At 43.5% G+C, this 19,360-nt stretch overlaps 1 protein-coding gene across 1 annotated transcript; it reads right to left on the reverse strand.

Annotated features, from left to right (window-relative positions):
• Window positions 1–814: 814 nt before the first annotated feature.
• On the reverse strand, window positions 815–17,601 carry LOC306961025 (perforin-1-like). The gene is made up of 9 exons (XM_079553633.1): window positions 17,436–17,601; window positions 12,677–12,953; window positions 9,712–9,757; window positions 9,504–9,640; window positions 9,303–9,441; window positions 4,096–4,431; window positions 3,866–4,002; window positions 3,705–3,798; window positions 815–1,189 (listed from the first exon to the last, which is right to left on the reverse strand). The coding sequence occupies exons 2-9, from the start codon at window positions 12,940–12,942 to the stop codon at window positions 872–874; spliced, it is 1,473 nt and encodes a 490-aa protein (XP_079409759.1). The 5' UTR covers window positions 12,943–12,953; window positions 17,436–17,601; the 3' UTR covers window positions 815–871.
• Between the last annotated feature and the right edge of the window lie 1,759 nt (window positions 17,602–19,360).

Genomic DNA, 19,360 nt, shown 5'->3' on the forward strand with positions numbered 1-19,360 from the left:
CACGAGCTTAATATAGAAGGTGCAGTTACACATATGGTCTGAGGTGGCAGTAGTGAGTATAAAATGGCGAACTTGCATCTAGCCCCTTTAACTTAACCTGATTGTAATTTCGCATTATCTTCTTTTGTAAGGCGCATTGAGTTGCCTCGTGTACGAAATGCACGGTACAAATAAAGTTGCCTTGCCTAACATTACTCCAATCATATTCATATACTCATTGTTTTGCATTAGGTGGGCGAAAACAGCATCCAATTTTCAGTGGTTTTATGTACGGTAGGTGTACTCAAAATCTCTTTCATTTTACAGATATATTATTTTGAATATAAAATGCTACTCCCCCACCATATCGGTTTCTGTCCTTTAAAAAATGCTGTAACTGTTATGTTTTGGCCATGGATGCATGTTTTTGTCTCCCTCTTGTGGCTCTTTTGTTTTTAGGCCTGGTCCTGGTGGGGCGTGGACTCCGAGCAGGCACACCTGACTCCATTTGCTCATCAATGCAATACAAAGACCTCAGACTCGCCTCCGCTCATCGTGGGATTGTTCTGTCTATGTTGCGGTACTTCAGCTCAGCGATAGCTTGAATTTCTATGATCATTTTTCAGGTTCTATTTTTGATTCTGTTTTTTGATCTCTTTTAGTACTCGAGCCTGCTCTGGAGCCACAACCAGCACCAAGCCAAGCCACTGGGACAATTTGTGTTAATAAATTTACTTCGAACCACGCTTTGGGTTGTTGTGTCTGTTTATGGGTCCAATTTAGCAAACCCTAACAGCCGACTCATTATCCAATGTGTCATCTAGATGTGTTTAACCCTTTTTTATGTCTACCTTACCGTGTCAGCATTGCTCCAGCAATTAGAGAAACATGCTTATAAAGTCATCCCTGTGAGGAGTTGGAATGCTAGAAACTGCATGAGTAAAGTTAGGAATGAGTTTTGACAGTTTGTAGAGAAATTAATAGAACTTTGACGTTTGAAAAATGGGGTGGGCTTGTACTGGTCGCAGTGGTCTCCGGTCAGGTGCTGGTCACAGATGAGAGTGTAGCGGATATCCACTCTGCCGACCTTGGCGTAGCAGGTGAACGATCCAAACCCCTGCCTCAGTTTTTTCCAACAGGAGCCCAGCTGGTCATCTGGGCCCTTGTCCTCATCCCACACCTCGATCTCCAGAGGATGTTGAGTGTACACCTACAGACACACACACATGAGCTTTATAAACATGTCAATTCCATGAAACTGAAAAGAATAAAACACATTTTGCGATGAGCATGAAAGAATATATCACAGTGTAATTGTATGTTTCCTGGAGCCTACTGTTAGTGGAAACAGACCTTTGACATTAATATTGCAAGTACTGTCCCCAGATCCACCTTGGCCAGATCTTTTTATTCATTTTATTCAGAAATAAAGTGCATAAAACACCATCACCAAACAGAATATTCACTATCAGCGTGCTTCCATTGCCGCGCCTCCATTGCTGCTCCATAACCCTACTGTAGGCGCTAGCGCAGCCACATGACATTTTATTGCCCTCATGTGCCATTATTCTTTGTCAGTAAACATCAACAGTACATTTGTAGCCTCTCAATGTGATTAATGGCTCCAACCTGCAGACAAACGCGTCTACAATCTTTTTTATTTCACAAGCAGCATTAAAAGGACGGTCTCGGTGCTGTGGTTTACCCTAAAGCCGGACTGGAATTTTGCAAGGACATTATGTGCAGTAATAAAATCATTAGGTTGGATAAAAACAAGTTTTTCAAATATTTTGCTTAAAAATGGTAAGTTAGATACCGGTCTGAAATTGTTCAAATCATTCAAATCTAAATAGCTTTTCTTCAACAGGGGCCTCACCACCGCCCCTTTAAAGGCAGCACGGAAAAGACCCCTCTCTGAAGAGAGCAATTGATCATGTTTAGAAGCTCGTCTCTAAAAGATCCATAACATGTTTTAAAAAACGGGGTTGGGACCGGGTCTAGAAGACATGTGGTGGGCCTCACTGAGGAGAAAGCTTTATCAAGCATCTCAGCATAAACCTATAGCTACACCCAGCTATACAAAACCATTAAACTTAACCAGGACAAAACTGTCCAGTGTTTCCTCTGGAACAAATCTGGAACAAATAGACCATCAGATTCCATCCCATTGGCTTTTTTAATCGGAATGCCCAGAACTATTTTTGTGCCGAATTTTATCCATTTCCGAGAAGCTAATATTTCGAGCCCTGCATGCACATTTGCTGTGTCCAGGGGTGTAAGGTGAATTTTGTTGCTTACGATAAGTCAAAAAGTCTTTGGAGCTCATTTGGTGAAACGCCCTAGGAGGAGTTGCAGCATTTGCCATCCTTCCTGTGAAAATGGCGGACTTCCAGTTTTTCCAGAGGTACGGGCCACTGATCGAGACGGTGAGGTTACGTTTGACTCCGCGCACGTAGGCATTGTGATTACAATAGGCCCATGCAACGGCAGGCTGCTCGGACCTAAATTTAGCCGAATATATATAGATTTTTTTTAATTGTACTAACTTCATTTTTGCCCGCGTCCTATCTTGCAATGTTAAAAAAAAAACCTGAGGTGATATTTTGAAATTCAAAATTTGGAAATAGGGATCAGGTTTGGGAGGAGGAAGAGGAAAAGGAGAAGAAGGAAGAAGAAGGAAGAAAGAAGACAATGTTCCCGCTATATAATTTCGAAAAATGCTCGCACAGTGCCCGTCAGTGACCCAGCTCTCAGTCGCCCATGGGCTTTTATGGCCTCTGTACAATTACAATGTTGATTTTTGCATTATATATGTATGTGCCTTAGTGAGTGTTTGAGAGGGGGCGAGTGCTTTGCGCTTGTTTTGTGCACTCCGTGCACTGCTTTGCGATTTTAAGAGCCCCTTCGCCAGCCCTGATGGCGCTCGGGCCTAACAATGATCACAATGTTATACTATGTTGAATAGATAATGCAATATTGATCTATTTTCCATGGCCTCACTTCCTAGTCATAGAGATAATATACAAGAGATAGACAGTCAGCCATTCCACCCAATTCATGGTAACGCTCCTGTGTTTTTTATTTAATTAACATTGACCAGCAATGAGCCTCCACAGAACTCCAGATCCTATCAATCAAACACTTAGGCTTAAACATTTAAATCTACAGAACAAAAAACAGCGTGGTTACAAATATGACACCTACCCCTGTGTTGTCACATGGGCCACATCATTTTTGAGAAATAAATAAACTCTTTGGAGCTAGACTTTTTGGCAGCGCTATGGAGGTGCAAAGCTACATGGGAATCCTTTTTACAAAGTGTCTTTTGGAGTCACCCCTGAACACCAGGGGGTGATATTACAGCAATGTGCAAATGCCCTGCCATGAGGACCAAAGAGAAGACCCATTTGTTCCTGGTTCCTCCGTCTGCTCAACTACTGCTAATAAAAAATAACAGAAAAACAGAGAGAGTTGCTTCTGCCAAAAGCTGAAGCTTCGGACGTTTTTTGCCAAGCTGCAATCAAGGGATGAGGTTTGCAAGAAATCAGAAGGCAACAAGAGCATTTCCAGGTTATTTGGGTCAGGGCAGGAGCTCGGTGTAAACAGGAGGAGCTCTGTAAGACTGCCGCTTCTGCACTATGCACAAGGACACTAACAAGGTGAAAAAGCTTTAAATGATAAGATCAGATTAGGAGTGCTGTATTGAGGAGAGTGTGGATTCTGACCTGTCCCAGATTATAGCTTTCTCTCCAGATTGGGTTGTTGGACCGGATCGTTCGAGTCCTGCGGTAGTGGCGGCCATACCACATTTTGACATAGCTGTTGGTCAAACACATATGAGCAACCAGAGCTTCATATTAAGTCTATGTTGATGTTCTGTGCTTACCTCTCAGTTTTACCCTTTTGGTCCCCTTTGAGATTCCAGCCCTGAACAATGGTCACCACAAGCCACCCCTTCTTAGCCTCTTTTGGACAGCAGTTTACTCCGCACACACTTCCAGATGTTTTACGGATGCCATTTTCCTGCAAACAGAGAAAGATGCATCAAGTTAAACCGGCCCATATTTAGAGGCAGGCCCGAAAAATCTTCAAGTATGCAACTAGTTATAAATGTACCTTTAAGTAATCTTCAATGGCAGCTTTCACATGTGGCCGCTTGCTTGTATCGGGCACCAGATCGGACATGAGCCTCAGAGAGCGCCTCACTATGTCCGGGTTGTTTTTGAGGGTCTGCAGCCAGGTGTTGTAGCCCTGAGAGTCATTGGAGAGCAGGGAAAAGTCCCCTGTCCAGCCGTTGCCCCCCACCACCTCTGTGTGGTCCAGGTGCATGCCTCTGCTGGAGGAGGTGGCCACGTCCTTGTTTTGCAGGAAGTTGGTGCAGCTCTTGTGGCTCGTAGAGGAACTGTACTTCCCCAGGCCAACTTTGAGGCCCAGAGAGAGACAGAGGTGTGCCTGTCAAAGGATAAGTATTTTTATATGTACATCACTTTATATTTGCCCCACCGTGGAATCCAAGGACACAAGCCGGCTGACTCAGTTTCCCACAAATCCAGAAAGAAGAGGTGTTTTTTTTAATTGATGATTTTCACTTTTTTGCAGAATTGTTGAGTTGAGATCACGAAGAAGCCTCACCATGTTTTAGAGAACAGTATTCGTATATATTTAAAAGCATTAATGCACAGGCTGAAAAAGTCTTGCTTTATTGGAGAAATAGCGCACGCTGTGGGGGCGTGTTTAAGACAGAAGGATTCAGCGCGGATTTGCATAACTCTACACTGAAAACTGAGCCAGGAAACTGGATTTTAACACAATAGTGACCAGTTTGCTGAACAGAAGTCCCACAGAGGCTACTTCAGACGGGTGAGTGAAAGGTGTTGTTTATTTTCACTGGTGACCGCTGTGCCATCGTGTCTGTTTGCTTTTTGATGAGGCCATTGTTGTGCTGTAAGCTAACGTGGTGTGTTCAGTGGGTTGGATTCGTTTGTGGTCGTAAGCTGTGTGTGCAGGTTACGGATAATATAACGTAGTCATTGTCCACGGCACTAATGACCTAATGTGTGTGCGTTTTTCTTTCCCTCTGGTTATATGTGTGTGTTTGGATAATGCTGCTAGTTGTCATTGTGTTGCTAGTTGCTGTAGAGGTCGGCTCTATGGGAAGTGGATTTAAGCAAGAGGTATTTATTTATATATTACCTGTTTGCAAACCTTTTTTTTTTTTGATGGCACATTTTTCTTGCTTTTTGCCTTTTCCTCACAGCGGGAGCGGGTATGGCTTAACTAAATGAGATGTAAATGAGCCCTATTGTCAATCCGAGCAGCAGCAGCAGAGAGAGGTGAGAACAGCCCAAATGTTTAGAGGCCGATTTCTCTGGTTTGAAATATCCGGAGAGGTTAGATTCAAATATGAACAGGTTCTCCAAATATGAACAGATTTCCATGGGCTACACATCTTTGGAAAGCATGTGAATACCTCAAAATGCCCCAGAACAGACTTGTGTCCTGACTCTCTGTCACTAGTCACATATACTGTGTCCTGTTGGGGCATTTCGTGCCACTATTTTGCCTTTTTTTGCTCTTAATTTGGCCAAAACCTTTTCCATATTTGAGATGTTTGAATATTTTTTTTGTTACAAAACATATTTTGAGCAACAAAATATAATTTTATATTTTTACATTGGTCATTGATGCAGCCTGAACAAACTTACTACCCTAATCTCATGTTAGTGGCTTTTCATGTCACTTTTTTTAACGGCTGTAAAAATATTGCAGATGAACATTTTTACTAACTTTTTTCACATAATTATGTTAATCCACTTCAGTTCTGCACAAAACTACCAACGTTTGAAAAAAATATTACATATTATACTCTTTAATAGCCAATTTAAAAACCAAAAAATGACACACAAAATGGTTCATTTTCCATTATAAAAAGTGAGTTTGGGCAGAATTTGGATTTACATTTTACCCTTGGGTATGTCAAAGATCAGTAACAACTTTTGATTTTGATAGTTTTTTAGTTTTTATGTAAAGTTTTTATGTTGAGTTTTCACATTTTCTCCCTAATCTCATGTTAGTGACATTTCATGCCCCATTGACTCCCATTATAAACTCACTTTTTCATGGCTCTGTCGTCACACTTTAAAATCAAATTTTTTATTTATGTTATAAAAGGTTATGTTAGGTTAGGTTATTTATGGTTTCTTCTGATCAGAGGAGGACACATTTGTGATTTTTACAGTTCAAAGTAAAAACTTGAACTGTAAAAATTTCGAGCATTAAATCACAGAAATGATGAATCCATCCAGTGCCGCTCATGAGTGATTTGTTTGAATCTGACCCACCGGTGGGTTGAACCAATGGCTATACTCCATAACATTTTTCCAAACTAAATGTTTAAAGGTCCTATATCATGCAAAATTGACTTTTTTGAGCTTTCAGCCATGTTGTTATGCTATTTCCTTATTAAAAACCACCCAAAATGGGTTTGTGGCTTAATTCACGCAGTTCACTAGCCTGGCTAACACCAGACTAAAATCACAAGTGATATTTAGTCTGGGGACCACCAATTCATTTTCTCGTAGGAGAGGTGTGGTTTACGATCGTCCATACTCGTTTATTGGGCGATACGAAAAAAAAAAAAAAAAAGTCTCATGCGTCTGCACGTAGCCATGGCCAATCGTATCATCGTATGAGATGACGTATGACGTACCCGCTGTAAACTTTTGAGCTAAATTATTTAGAACAAGGTCTAAAGCTTGATCAAAAAATACCATCGTGTCTGCTGCTGTCACGTTGGATCCGTAAATAAACTTTTTTTTTATTATCCGTAAATAAACTACAAGCTTCCATATATCGAATAGCGCGTCATCGTCTTGCGTCCCTCCTCGCTCTGTGATTGGTTCCCAAATCCACCAGAGATTTCGGCCATGGTCCCCAGGCTGTTGTGCAGTTCGAAATAATTCGAGCGCACACAGCAGCATGGCGTTAGCCAGGTTAGCAGTTCACAGCAATCCTCCTGAATCCTGCTCTCTGAGCAGCTGCTCCGCCCTCTGCTCGAAAACCACTGAGTTGTGACACTCTGACATGTTTTTTACGTCATAGTGTCAAACAGGAAGAGCACAACTTCTGTAATGTAGTGCCTTACAGCCTGATTTTAATTTATAAAACAGCTTTTTTTAAAAAGGAAGCGCTTCCAGGTCAGGGCTAAAAACAAACGCACCCCTGAATGTCTGAAGGATGTGAAGATGGAGCTCTTTCTAAACTATTCTGGACACACCTGTTCTTTATTCTTACCTAACGATAATGTCGCGGAGAAAAGTGCGTTTGGCTACGAGAGGTGCAGGACTTTATTCAACCTTCCTAAAGAAGAGGCCACTCGCCAGAAGTTGGATTTTCTTTCCGGGATTCGGCGACTATCAGCCAAAATAGTGTTTTTATGTGACTGTCTCTGATGGAACCTTCACCAGAATCAAAGTGGATTAACTTTTATAACCAACGCGAGTCCCCAATGTGATGGAGAGGCCAGGACAGAGCGGTGGTGAATCAAAACATGTGTTAGCTTGTGTGTTAGCTTGGGTGTTAGCGTGTGTGTTAGCGTGTGTGTTAGCTTGCGTGTTAGCTTGTGTGTTAGCGTGTGTGTTAGTGTGTGTGTTAGCTTGTTTGTTAGCGTGTGTGTTGGCATGTGTGTTAGCTTGTGTGTTAGCTTGTTTGTTAGCGTGTGTGTTAGCTTGTGTGTTAGCTTGTGTGTTAGTGTGTGTGTTAGCTTGTGTGTTAGCTTGTGTGTTAGCCATAATGAAGCTGTGTTGCAGATGTCAACTCCAACTGCATCGTGAAGTAACTTCACTTATTGCTGTGATATTTATTTTCCTGCTAATAATGCATGGGCAGATCCGCTCGGAGAGAGGGGGCGGAGTTAACTGAATCGAAGCGTCTTGTCTTCCGGGTTTGCAAAATACCCCCAGAAAATACTTCAAAAATACTACAAAAAATAGTTCTCCATAGCGGTAGAGGTACAATATATCATATAAATGCCTATACTTTACTTTGGGATGGCTAAAATAGCAGGATACAGATCCTTTAATGGATTTGCAGTTTGTTGTTTTGAGACTTGGCTGTGATTGGCTAAAACAACATGCACTCGATCAGCAGCAAACACTGCACCAAAGTGAGTCCTCTCCCCGAATGATTTCAGCAGGAGCGATCAGTCCAGTATGGATTGTGTCACTTCCCTCTAATGCAAATTAATTTTGGATTGGAATGGAAACACTTTAGCTTGTAGAACTTGCCCCTTCACCAGCCCATAAGGGCGCCTGACTCCCCTCATACACTCATGCTCACCTCATCATGCATGTACGCATAATAGGAAAAACTAACTTCATGTGTTCATGGTGTTGCCATAGCGATGACCACTGCTGTCTTGCCCTTTTTCTATCTCCTCCCAATGGTGTTTACATGAATGAGCAAAACCTGATGAAAGTGATCTCGAGAAATGTGGAATTTGGATATTATAACACACTGAAACATGTTTAGTTCGCACATATATCCATTTTTTTCTCTGCATAGGTCAACTAAAACATAGCCCGTTTCCGCCATGCTTAAAAAATAAAAGCCCAACAAGAAGTAGAAATTACGAGATTTCAAGTCATAATTCTTTCTTTAAAACACAAAATTTGGAGTTAGAAACTCAAAATTACGACTTTTAAAACTGTAAATGGTGTGTTTCAATCTCACACTATGAGTTTAAAACTCGTAATTACCAGTTTTTAAGAGTTGTCATTTTGTACAACTTTTAAACCGTAGCATCATACTGAAACTGCGCATGCGCAAATACTGGCGCCTCAATGATGCTGACCAGATGCTGCGGACTTTTTTTCGTAGGCGAGCTGGTACACAGTGGACATTCATCATCCAATCAGAGATCTATTAAGATTAGGTACGAGCCCACTATCCTCAAGGTCAGTGGCTAGGGCAGGGTTAAACTGATGGTTGATATGTGTGTGACGTTAGGGTTGCTTAAAGTCCGCTCAAGAGTTCTTTTGCATAATTCACCTGCAAAGTAGCTACTTAATTCTTCTGGACAGCCGGATCAGCATTTGCGCAGTTTTAATCTCTAATATGGTTTAACACGTGAAATTATGAGTTTAAAACAGAATTTCAAGTTTTAAAAGTCGTAATTTTCAGATTGAATCTCGTAATTTTGAGATTTAAACAAAGAATTATGAATACAGTAATTTGTCCTTCCTGTTGGGCTTTTATCTTTTTCACATGGGCGAAACAGGCTTCCATATTTCCTTAAAAGGGTGATGAAAGTAAACGTTACGGACCTGTCGGATGTAGTGGGTGCCGTAGGTGTTGATGAGGCGTCTGTACTGAGCCTTGGTGGAGGAGTTAAAGGAGGACGGCAGTCGGGACACATCGTTTTTAAACTCTGAGCTCAGAAGAGGAGTGTCTGACACACTGTACCTGCACATACACAGGTCAACACGGACGTCTCAGAAAAACTTCAGAGTGGAGTGTGAGCCCACCTGTAGCGTAAGCAGGTGGAGCTGTGGAGATAGTAGGAGAACTTGTCCTTATTCTCTCTTTCAGTTGCAAACTTGTACTGATCTGAACGTGTCCCTCCGACCTCCAGGTTTCCAAACTTCTCATGTGACAGTCCAATCTGCCAATAATGGGATGATTTCTTATCTGAGCTCATTGGTTTTCAATCATCAGTTGTTTCAGGTGGTTTACCTTCCACTCATTGCTGTCCTGGGACGTCACATTCCTGACCACTTCACTGCGGAAACAGTGAGGTTACATGTTATTGTCTGGATGGAAAGTTGTCCTGGGCCTATACAGTGCCTTAGGTTGCTACATTATACACAATCAAAGCAGCAATATAATACAGCTGCCAGCAAGTAGCAATGCAGATTTGGAATTTATAGCGTTTGTTTCTTGGGTTATCCTCACCTGACAGAATATAATACATAGAAACTCTTCACATAGAGCATAAATGCCTGAAACGATCTCGCAGAGAGAGGGAGCTGTGAATGAGAGGAAGACCAATGTTAAATACAGTAGCCTGTATCAGCCAGTCTGCAGCGGGCCTCCAAAGGCTGTCCACACATTACTATTAACATATATATAAAAGAATGGGTTTAAACTTTTTTATTATAAGTATTTACCCTATAATCACCATTGTTTGCCAATTGTTTAGTAAAATTATTCGAAATTGGTATAAGAGTACATTTATACTGTTGTTGGTCCCGTGGGATCTTTGAATCGATAACGGGGGCCGCGATGTGCTGCACTTTGGGAAGGGCTGGCCTATACACTGCGTTCCAAATTATTATGCAAATTACATTTTTCTAAGATTTTCCAAATTGTCAACTCAAATGAGAGTCAGCATAATTTTCAAGTCTTTAACTGGTAGAGGATCATTTAAATGTGGTGGAAAAAATTTCCTAGTGATAACAGTATTTTTTCAAAAATAAATATAGTAAAAACCTAAAAATCTACTGTTCCAAATCATTATGCAACTCATCGTTTCAATACATTTTAAAGCTTGTAATTAACTGAAAATGGTCATTTGTTGAATTTGTAGCATTAGGAGGTCATATTTACTGAAATCAAAAGCTATTTCAATCAAAAAAATATTAACAGGTCAAGTTATATTTTACCATAGGAGCACTTGTGTAATAGCAGCTTCAAAATTCTTAAATCCATTAAACTTGTGAGTTTTTGGACAGTTTCTGCTTAGATTTTTTTGCAGGATGTCAGAATAACCTCCCTCTCTCCTTTTATGCTCATAGCAGCCAGTGATGCAGAGTATTCTTTACAGCAGGACATGGTGCGTTGTCACGCATGAAGAGGATTTTGTTCGGGAAAGCACGGCTCTTCATTTTGTAGCAGAGAAGACAGTTGTCAGTCAGAAACTCCACATATTTTTCAAAGGTCATTTTCACACCTTCAGGGAGCCTAAAAGGGTCTAATGGGGCCGACCAGCTCTCTCCTCATGATTCTGGCCCAAAACATGACTCCGCCACCTCCTTACTGACGTCACAGCCTTGTTGGGACATTGTGGCCATTCACCAACCATCCACTACTCCATTGATTTGACCACCGAGGGTTACACGGCCTCATCAGTGAACAAGACTGTTTGAAAATAAGTCCTCATGTATTTCTGAGCCACTGCAGCCGTTTCTGTTCATCAGCTTCAACTAACCGTTTAGGGGAGGCCGGATAGAAGGTTTATGCACAACTGCAGCCTCTGGAGGGTCCTACACCTTGATGTTTGGGAGACTCCAGAGGCACCAGCAGCTTCAAATACCTGTCTGCTGCTTTGTAGCATCTGTTCTCTTAATCTGATGTGTTTGTCTGGCAGAAACCGTCCATATTGTGCCATTATCTGCACAAACCGGAGTGTGCTCTGAATCATCCACAAATCTCTTATCAGTACGATGATTTTGCTTAATCTTTCAAGAAATATAGAAGGTTTTCATACCTAGACCAAGGCATTCAACTATTTCACGCTTTTCATCAGCAGAAAGACCCTTTTTCTTTACCATATTGCTTGAAAATGATGATCTGCATAATAAAGTGGAACACCCTTTTTCAGTAGTTTTTCCCTTAACTGGGCTTAACCTGAACACTAATCATCCCAGGTCTCTGAGATTAATGTCAGTGATTCATAGAGCCCCAAGACACGATACCATCCATGAGTTTCATTATTATTGTTTTTTTTTTTACCTTTTTGACACAAAAATCCAATTTGCATAATAATTTGGAACACAGTGTATAATGCTTTATACAGGGGTTTGATAAATGGTTGTACTCCATGGGCATTTAATACAAGAAGTCAAAATCGTGTGCATGGAGAGGTTCATCCTTAAATGAACAGCACAAAAAGTTGTGGCCAGCAGAGGGCATCATAGAAGCAGTTTAAATTACAGAGGGGCACTTTAAAATTAAATAATGTAATGAGGTACACTTCTTTTTTTCCCTCAAGGCTTACTGTAGATACATTTATGATGAATTCCTTCCGACTCACATTTGATATTTCATAATGCCACAGGACGTCTTGTCAGTGACTTGTCAGTGACTATTGGGTGTTTCCACTGGCAGGCCCTACCCAGACCTGCTTCTTCCCTCTAGTATTTGCCTTGGCACCTCCGAATAATTCCATAAACTCCACCAAAAGGCTTGATTTGCCCACATAGTTCTGATCACATCTCACAAAATGTTTCATTGCTGCTGTTGCTCTGTTTTTCCTTCAGTAATGTGTATTCGCAACGCTAACCTCATCCCAGCCTATGCTTCTTGCATGCTCCGTCACTGATGGGTTTGACTTTAAGACTCCGATCCCAAACCTATTACTAATCTGTAACCCAAAGACTTTGGTGAAAACAGAGACGATGCTGATTCTGCTGATCCCATTAGGAGCATTAGGGCGCATCAGAAACTTGGAACGTAGTTGCCGGAGGACACTATTTTTATTGACCAATTGTTTGTCTGTTTTTCTCAGCACAGCTCGCTTTGGCCCGGGACAGTCACAAAAGGCACCCTGTTAGACCCTGGTTCAATAACGTCAATGTAAAAAAAATAAACAGGCAAAAGTTGTTACTCATTTGTTTTGGGATAAAATAAAAGACCCGGATCCCTCCTCTGATCCGAGTCTTTACCAAACTGGAACATCCGCATTCTCTGCATGATTTACTGTTTTTCTGTTACCTTTTGCACTTGGTTTCCCTGCAGAGTGTTTGTAAAGAGGTGGCAGGTGTCATTGGGGGTCATGTAGGTGTTCACATCGATCAGGTAGGCTCCTTTCCTCTTCAGGGTGACGATGTCATAGCCCTTGCCCACCAGGTTGTGCCCTGGGAAGAAGGGGGCAGTGTTGCACACGGCGCCCGTCCCGATGTCGTAGCAGCGAGCCAGGGACAGGAGAGACAGGAGGACGAGGAGAGCCAGGGGGAGACGCTCCATATTTCATAAACCTATAGGACAGAAGTATTTGAGAGAGCTCCTATTGGGTATTAACTGCATGTGCGTCGGTATCATGTGTAAATTTATAGTGAGAACCAGATGTTTACATACACTTTATAAAAAGACACATTTGCATGTTTTGTCTCAGTGTCTGACGTGAAACCAGAATTAACTTTTTTAGGTAAATTAGAATTTTCAAAACTATTTCTGTTTGCTAAATGCATAGCCGGTGCTGGCCCTTCTGGGGCCCTAAGCAAAAATCTGCACGGAAGCCTTACAATACGCGTTCCATGGCGATTTGACGAAGATCGAATCCATTTATGGTCAAAAACAGTTCCACTGTGCAGTAGTGCAGGGCAGAAGCAGAACATACAGACCTCAATTCAGGCCCTGTCCCTCACTAACCACTAAGCCACTGTGAGACTGGTATTTAGGACTACAACTAGTCTATTTCCCACTTTTAAACAAAAAGGACACGTAGAGCGGCCTTTTGCTCATAGCCCCCAGCTCAGCCGCCACGTGCTGGAGTTCACCCCGGTGAACGAGAGGGTCACACAGGTTGGGGACAGGTCTCTCACCGTTGTCTCGGCCTACGGGCCAAACATCGGTGCAGAGTACCCGGCCTTCTTGGAGTCCCTGGGAGGGGTACTTGATGGTGCTCCGACTGGGGACTCCATTGTTCTATTGGGGGACTTCAACGCCCACGTGGGTAACGACAGTGAGACCTGGACGGGAGTGATTGGGAAGAACGGCCTCCCCGATATGAACCAGAGTGGTGTTCTGTTATTGTACTTCTGTGCTAGTCGCAGTTTGTCCATAACGAACACCATGTTCGAGCACAAGGGTGTCCATAAGTGCACGTGGCACCAGGACACCCTAGACAGGAGATCGATGATCGACTTTGTAGTTGTGTCGTCTGACCTCCGGCCGCGTGTCTCGGACACTTGGGTGAAGAGAGGGGCTGAGCTGTCAACCGATCACCACCTGGTGGTGAGCTGGATCCGCTGGGCCGGACCTGGCAGACCCAAGCGTGTTGTGAGGGTCTGTTGGGAACGTCTGGCGGATCCCTCTGTGAGTGGACCATGTTCTCCTCCTCCATTGTCGATGCGGCTGCTCGTAGTTGTGGCCGTAAGGTCTCTGGTGCCTGTCGCAGCGGCAATCCCCGAACCCGGTGGTGCCGCCCATAAGTAAGGGATGCCGTCAAGCTGAAGAAGGAGTCCTACCTGGCCTTGTTGGCTTGTGGGACTCCGGAGGCAGCTGAGAGGTACCGGCAGGCCAAGCGTGCTGCAGCTCGTGCGGTCACAGAGGCAAAAACTCAGGTCTGGGAGGAGTTCAGAGAAGCCATGGAGGAAGACTATCGGTCGGCCTCAAGAGATTCTGGCAAACCATCCGGCGCCTCAGGAGGGGGAAGCAGTGCTTCACCAACACTGTTTACTAAAATCAGTGTTGGTGCTAAAATGGGCTAAAATGTGCAAATCTTATAAAGTCATATCCCAAAAGACTTGCTGCTGTTATTGCAGCAAAAGGGGGTTCCACAAAGTATTCATTCATGGTGTATGAACACTTGTGCACGCCCCACTTTTCTCTTTTCTATTTTTTGAAAAATAACAGAATCATGTATCATTTTACTTTCACTTCACAGCTGTCTGTTACTTGTGTGTGAACTTATGCTTAGGATTGGAAACATGACAAAATGTGCCAAAGTCAAGATGTATTAGTACTTTCGAGAGGCACTGAAAGTAAATAGTATGTGCATGAACAGAGAGAGAGAACAATCACTACTTTGAGGCACAATGCCACTGTTTTAGCTTGATACGTACAAATAACTCTGCATTCAAAGGTAAAGGTGAACATTAGTTAGTCAAAGTAAACTTCCAACTCAGGTTTGCCATAGCACTATCATTGAAACAGCCATGACAGCTATACCAAACGACACTACACCTCAGGAAAAGTTACACCGCAGTCAACAGACCTTTCTTCGGCTCGTATCTCCATGGGGCTTGGAGGAGGTGAGGTTGGCTGTGTCCATGCCTGCCAACAATGCACCTTTCGGACGTCCAGTGGACAATAAAGAACAAAATCTCTGTCTTTTCCTCGTCTTATCCACTTAATCGGGAAAGCATTGGTCATAAAGTAGTATTAATATGAGTATATAATCACACTGTATGATGTTTGTTTACTTTATTGTCCCCGTAGGGAAATTTGTCCTCTGCATTTAACCCATCCTTTGATGCCACTGGGGCAACCCGTAAGGAGCAGTGGTCGACGGCCGTGCCGCGCCCGGGGACCCATCTCCATGATGTGGAGCCAGGCTGATGGTCAGAATCACCTGGCTGGAGGATTCACCTATTGTACATGTTTTTAGTGGTAGGGGAAACCGGAGTACCCGGAGGAAACCTACGCAGACACGGGGAGAACATGCAAACTCCACACAGAAAGGCCCCGTCCTGGTGGGAATTGAACCCGGGACCTTCTAGCTGTGAAGCGGAGGCGCTAACCGCTGCGCTACCGTGCCGTGATGGCAGGTCAGCCAGGCCTATTACATGTCGGAGGAAACTATAACATGATCTGAAACAATATTATGGACAGGCCAGGAGCTAGCCACCCACACGGAGCTAGCCACCCACACCCCTGCTCTACCTCTACCCCACCTGTACCCCACTCACTCTCCAAGGGGGGTAGAGGTAGAGCTGAATGGGCATTTTCCCCTGGTGACTTTAATGAACAGAGGCTCGTGTTAAGTTTGGAGGGATTTTATGTGGGACGAGAGTAAATATCTTTAACAAGCGGTGCCACAAATGGTAAAGTGGGTTGCCTCGTGTACAGAAGGTTAGTGTTTCGAATCCCCTGTGTGTTTTTACTCACTTTGCTTCCTTGGCTTTATTAATTTGCTATTTATTGTAACGAAAGCCCTCTGATATTCAAATGTCATTTATCATAGCCTACGTTAATGTGTATCTGCTTGAGGTGAGCCTATTGAGGTTCATAGCGCCATCTACTGGACATATAAGGCAGAGGTGGGAGTAAGTCACATATGCAAGTCTCGAGTCAAGTCCAAGTCGTGAAGGTCCAAGTCCCAAGTAAGTCCAAGTCAATCGGTCATGGGCTCAAGTCAAGTCAAGTCAAGTCATAGCTTTTGTCTAGTCAAGTCAAGTCTTGCTTTAGCGGGCAAGTCACGTCAAGTCACAAACGCCAGCATGTCTACTTTTCAAAATGTTTTTTATCTTGAAAATTACAAGTGCTTCTCAAGATATAGCGATTTTAAAAATTTAGGCTAAAATCAAACTTTTTAAAATCTCATGGATTTAAAGTCTAATTAATATTTAATTGCCAAAAAATTCAAACTATATATATTTTAAATAAACAGTCTATGTACAAAATTACTAGGACAGCATTTTAAGGAAGGGGGCCCGGGGGAAAAAGAAACTTTGAAGTCTTTTAAGCATGAGCTGCTTTTCCTTGTAGTATAACATATAAATATAAAACAATATTTTTTAATTTTTGTTAGTCTCTGGCGGTTTTTCTGTCAGTGGTTCCCCTGTAATGCCCCAGCCCCTGTATACTCGGATTCGCCCCTGCTCAAAATAGATTCTGCGTAGCCTTCAGTCTCGCTGTCACGGGCTGTTTGCAGATGCGTAAACTAGCCACTAAATGCTGTAAACTTTGTGTGAACGAATTAAAACATTGAAAAGCCCCAAGATTCCTGTTGATTAATCAGCTCTTACGTCGTTCTGGAGGCTCGTCTGCGCTGTAGGTTCAGTCCATTGTTTCAAACGTTTTCCTGTCCGTAAATCTCCTCCTCTTCACTCGCTTTAGAAAACCTTTAATGCATCCAAAGAAATATTTCCTCCTGCCTTTTCGCGCTGTAGTGATTAGACGCTCCGTCGGTAAACCGAACACGCATGTGGCTAATTACCATAATGTAAACATAGATGCGCCGCTTTTACGCAATGAATCCTGATCTTTCGACAGTTTCACTCAAATAAATAAAAACTATAAAGTCACAGCGAGTCATTGAGGATCATTGGCCTCAAGTCCAAGTTAAGTCTCGAGTCACAAACAGCAAGTCCCAAGTCAAGTCTTTTCAGAGCTTTGGTCAAGTAGGCCTAAGTCTCAAGTCCCAAAAATTGCGACTCGAGTCAAGTCATTTGACTCGAGTCTCCCACCTCTGGTATAAGGATACGTCCTTGAGTCTTTGCAAGACTGTCCTGACACACGCCGACAGACAAACCCGAACCCCGCCCACATTGATCCTCAACACAGGCAGTTCACATGGGGTCAGCCCGCTACATTTTCACCTCTTACCCCCCGCCTTCACCGAGCACGTTTTGTCCAGTTTGGCGTTACCCAAAGCTTTTCGACTGGAGTTTACAGCCTAGGCCAGAGTATATTCATGTAAACGGATAGCGTAGCGTTTGTTTGCAGCCTAGCATCGCTTGCGTTACATTTTTGCAACTTTTTCCACAGCAGCCGTGTTGCTTCACTTAGCCTACCGAAAACAAAGAGCTCACTGCACAGCTTGGAGTCGGCTGTGCGAATCCAGAGGTCTCTCCTTGTTGTAGCTTGATGTATTATGTTAGTCAAGTCTTACTGTGGGTTACTGATATACACATGAATATCATAAATAAGAGGCTGAGACAGGCAGCTCGGGTCCGGTGGAAGTTTTACTGGGTGGTGGTCGGCACATTTACACAGCATCACATTCCAATAGCACCGCCTAGTGGTCGGTCACAGACAATACACCACATCCCTCTTTTCCAGCATTAAATACTTTTTGTTATACCTTTTGACTCATGCTCCGTCCACACCAAACTCGATTTGGGCGTCAAAAACGCGCGTCACGCCCGTTGTTGGACGCCTGTGCTCATTCAAGTCAGACGCTCGTAACCAAGCGTCAAGACGCTCTCGACGCGCGTCAAGAGCGTCGTCGTGGAGCGCGTTGGGAGCCGTTGTCAGTTATCAGTTATCAACATGGATGACATAGAGAGAGTGGCTTGGCTTTTATTGCTTCATAAAGCCAGACAACGTCGTCTACGGGCTCGTCGGCGCCGTGTCTGGATTCATGAGATCGTCCGAAGGCGTTAGTTTGGCGAGTTTCACCATTTGCTCCAGGAGCTGCGCTCGGACGAGAGTCGCTTTCAACGGTACTTCCGCCGCTTTTAATCCTGGTGTTTAGATAAAGAAGCACTGATGTGTCTTTCTAAAAAAAAAAAAACAGTCCCAGAGCGGCTGTAGCTCCGGTTCACAAAGAAGCTACGTCCGTGACTTGTGACTTGTTTACATCTGTGGGGCTGGCGTAGAATCTGCCCCGGTGGCTCAGCTACAACGTACGTCACTATGGGGAGAAAGCTCCTGATTGGTCGACGCTCGCGAATTTCGCCAAAAAGTTCAACATTTCCCAACTCGAGCGTCGGCCGCGTCAAACGCTCACCAAGCGCGAAAAACCTCAAAACGCGCCGCGGAGGAGGCGCGTGACGCGCTGCGGGACATCTTGACGCCCCCCGGAGGCGCGTCCTCCATGTATTTTAAATGTAAACCTGACGCTTTGGAGGCGCCAAAACGAGTTTGGAGTCCTTGCCTCAAGTGGAGGAGTTCAAGTATCTCGGGGTCTTGTTCACGAGTGGGGGACGGATGGAGCATGAGATCTCGTGGTACTATGTCTCCGAGCTAGCCTGGTGTCGCCTCGGGGTCCCCCCAGAACAGCTGAAGGTGCGTGGATCAAGTGTGCGTGGATCGGAAAGTCTGGGCATCTCTGCTGAGACTGCTGCCTCTGTGACCCGGACCCGGACAAAGCAGAAGAAAATGGATGGATGGATGGATGGATGGATGAATAAATAAATAAAATTAAACTATACCCTAACTAATCACAAGAGGACTACAAAATTGAATGCCATACCAATCAGGTTTTAAAAAAGAAATCGATGAGCTTCAGATAATATTGGTGTGGTCTCAACTTAAACTGCACTTTCCCACCTTAGGCTCTAAGCGCTTTACATCAAGGAACCCATTCACTCTCTCGTTCATACACACACACTGGAGGCAAGATGGGTGAAGTGTCTTGCCCAAGGACACGACGACAGCGTGCACCTGCAGGAGCCAGGAATCAAACCCCAGACCTTCGGATCATGAGACGACTCGCTCTATTTTTCACGTATGTTTTCGATGTTTGTGATTTTGTGTTTTGAATTGTAGCTGCTCAAAGTTAAGGTATAGATATACTTTATTGATTGCCCATTGGACCATAGTGACCCATTCACTTTAATTATACTGCACTTTATTGATCCCTAAATTTCCCTATGGGCATAAATAAAGTATATCTGAGGATTATGTGAGAATTTCTGAACCTTTTTCCCCAAATTTAAAAGCTTCTCGACTAGAGCTTGCAGCCTATAGGCCAGGGTAATTCCTCATTTGAATG

Source organism: Gobius niger (assembly GCF_951799975.1).
Source record: "Gobius niger genome assembly, chromosome: 3".
Classification (NCBI taxonomy): Eukaryota; Metazoa; Chordata; class Actinopteri; order Gobiiformes; family Gobiidae; genus Gobius; species Gobius niger.

Coding starts and splice junctions, on each gene's coding strand:
- LOC306961025 (XM_079553633.1), bottom strand. CDS start 12,942: ATGGAGCGTCTCCCCCTGGCTCTCCTCGTCCTCCTGTCTCTCCTGTCC. Junction 9,442..9,503: donor TCCACCTGCTTACGCTACAG/GTGGGCTCACAC, acceptor GTGTATGTGCAG/GTACAGTGTGTCAGACACTC. Junction 3,799..3,865: donor CAAAAGGGTAAAACTGAGAG/GTAAGCACAGAA, acceptor TTTGACCAACAG/CTATGTCAAAATGTGGTATG.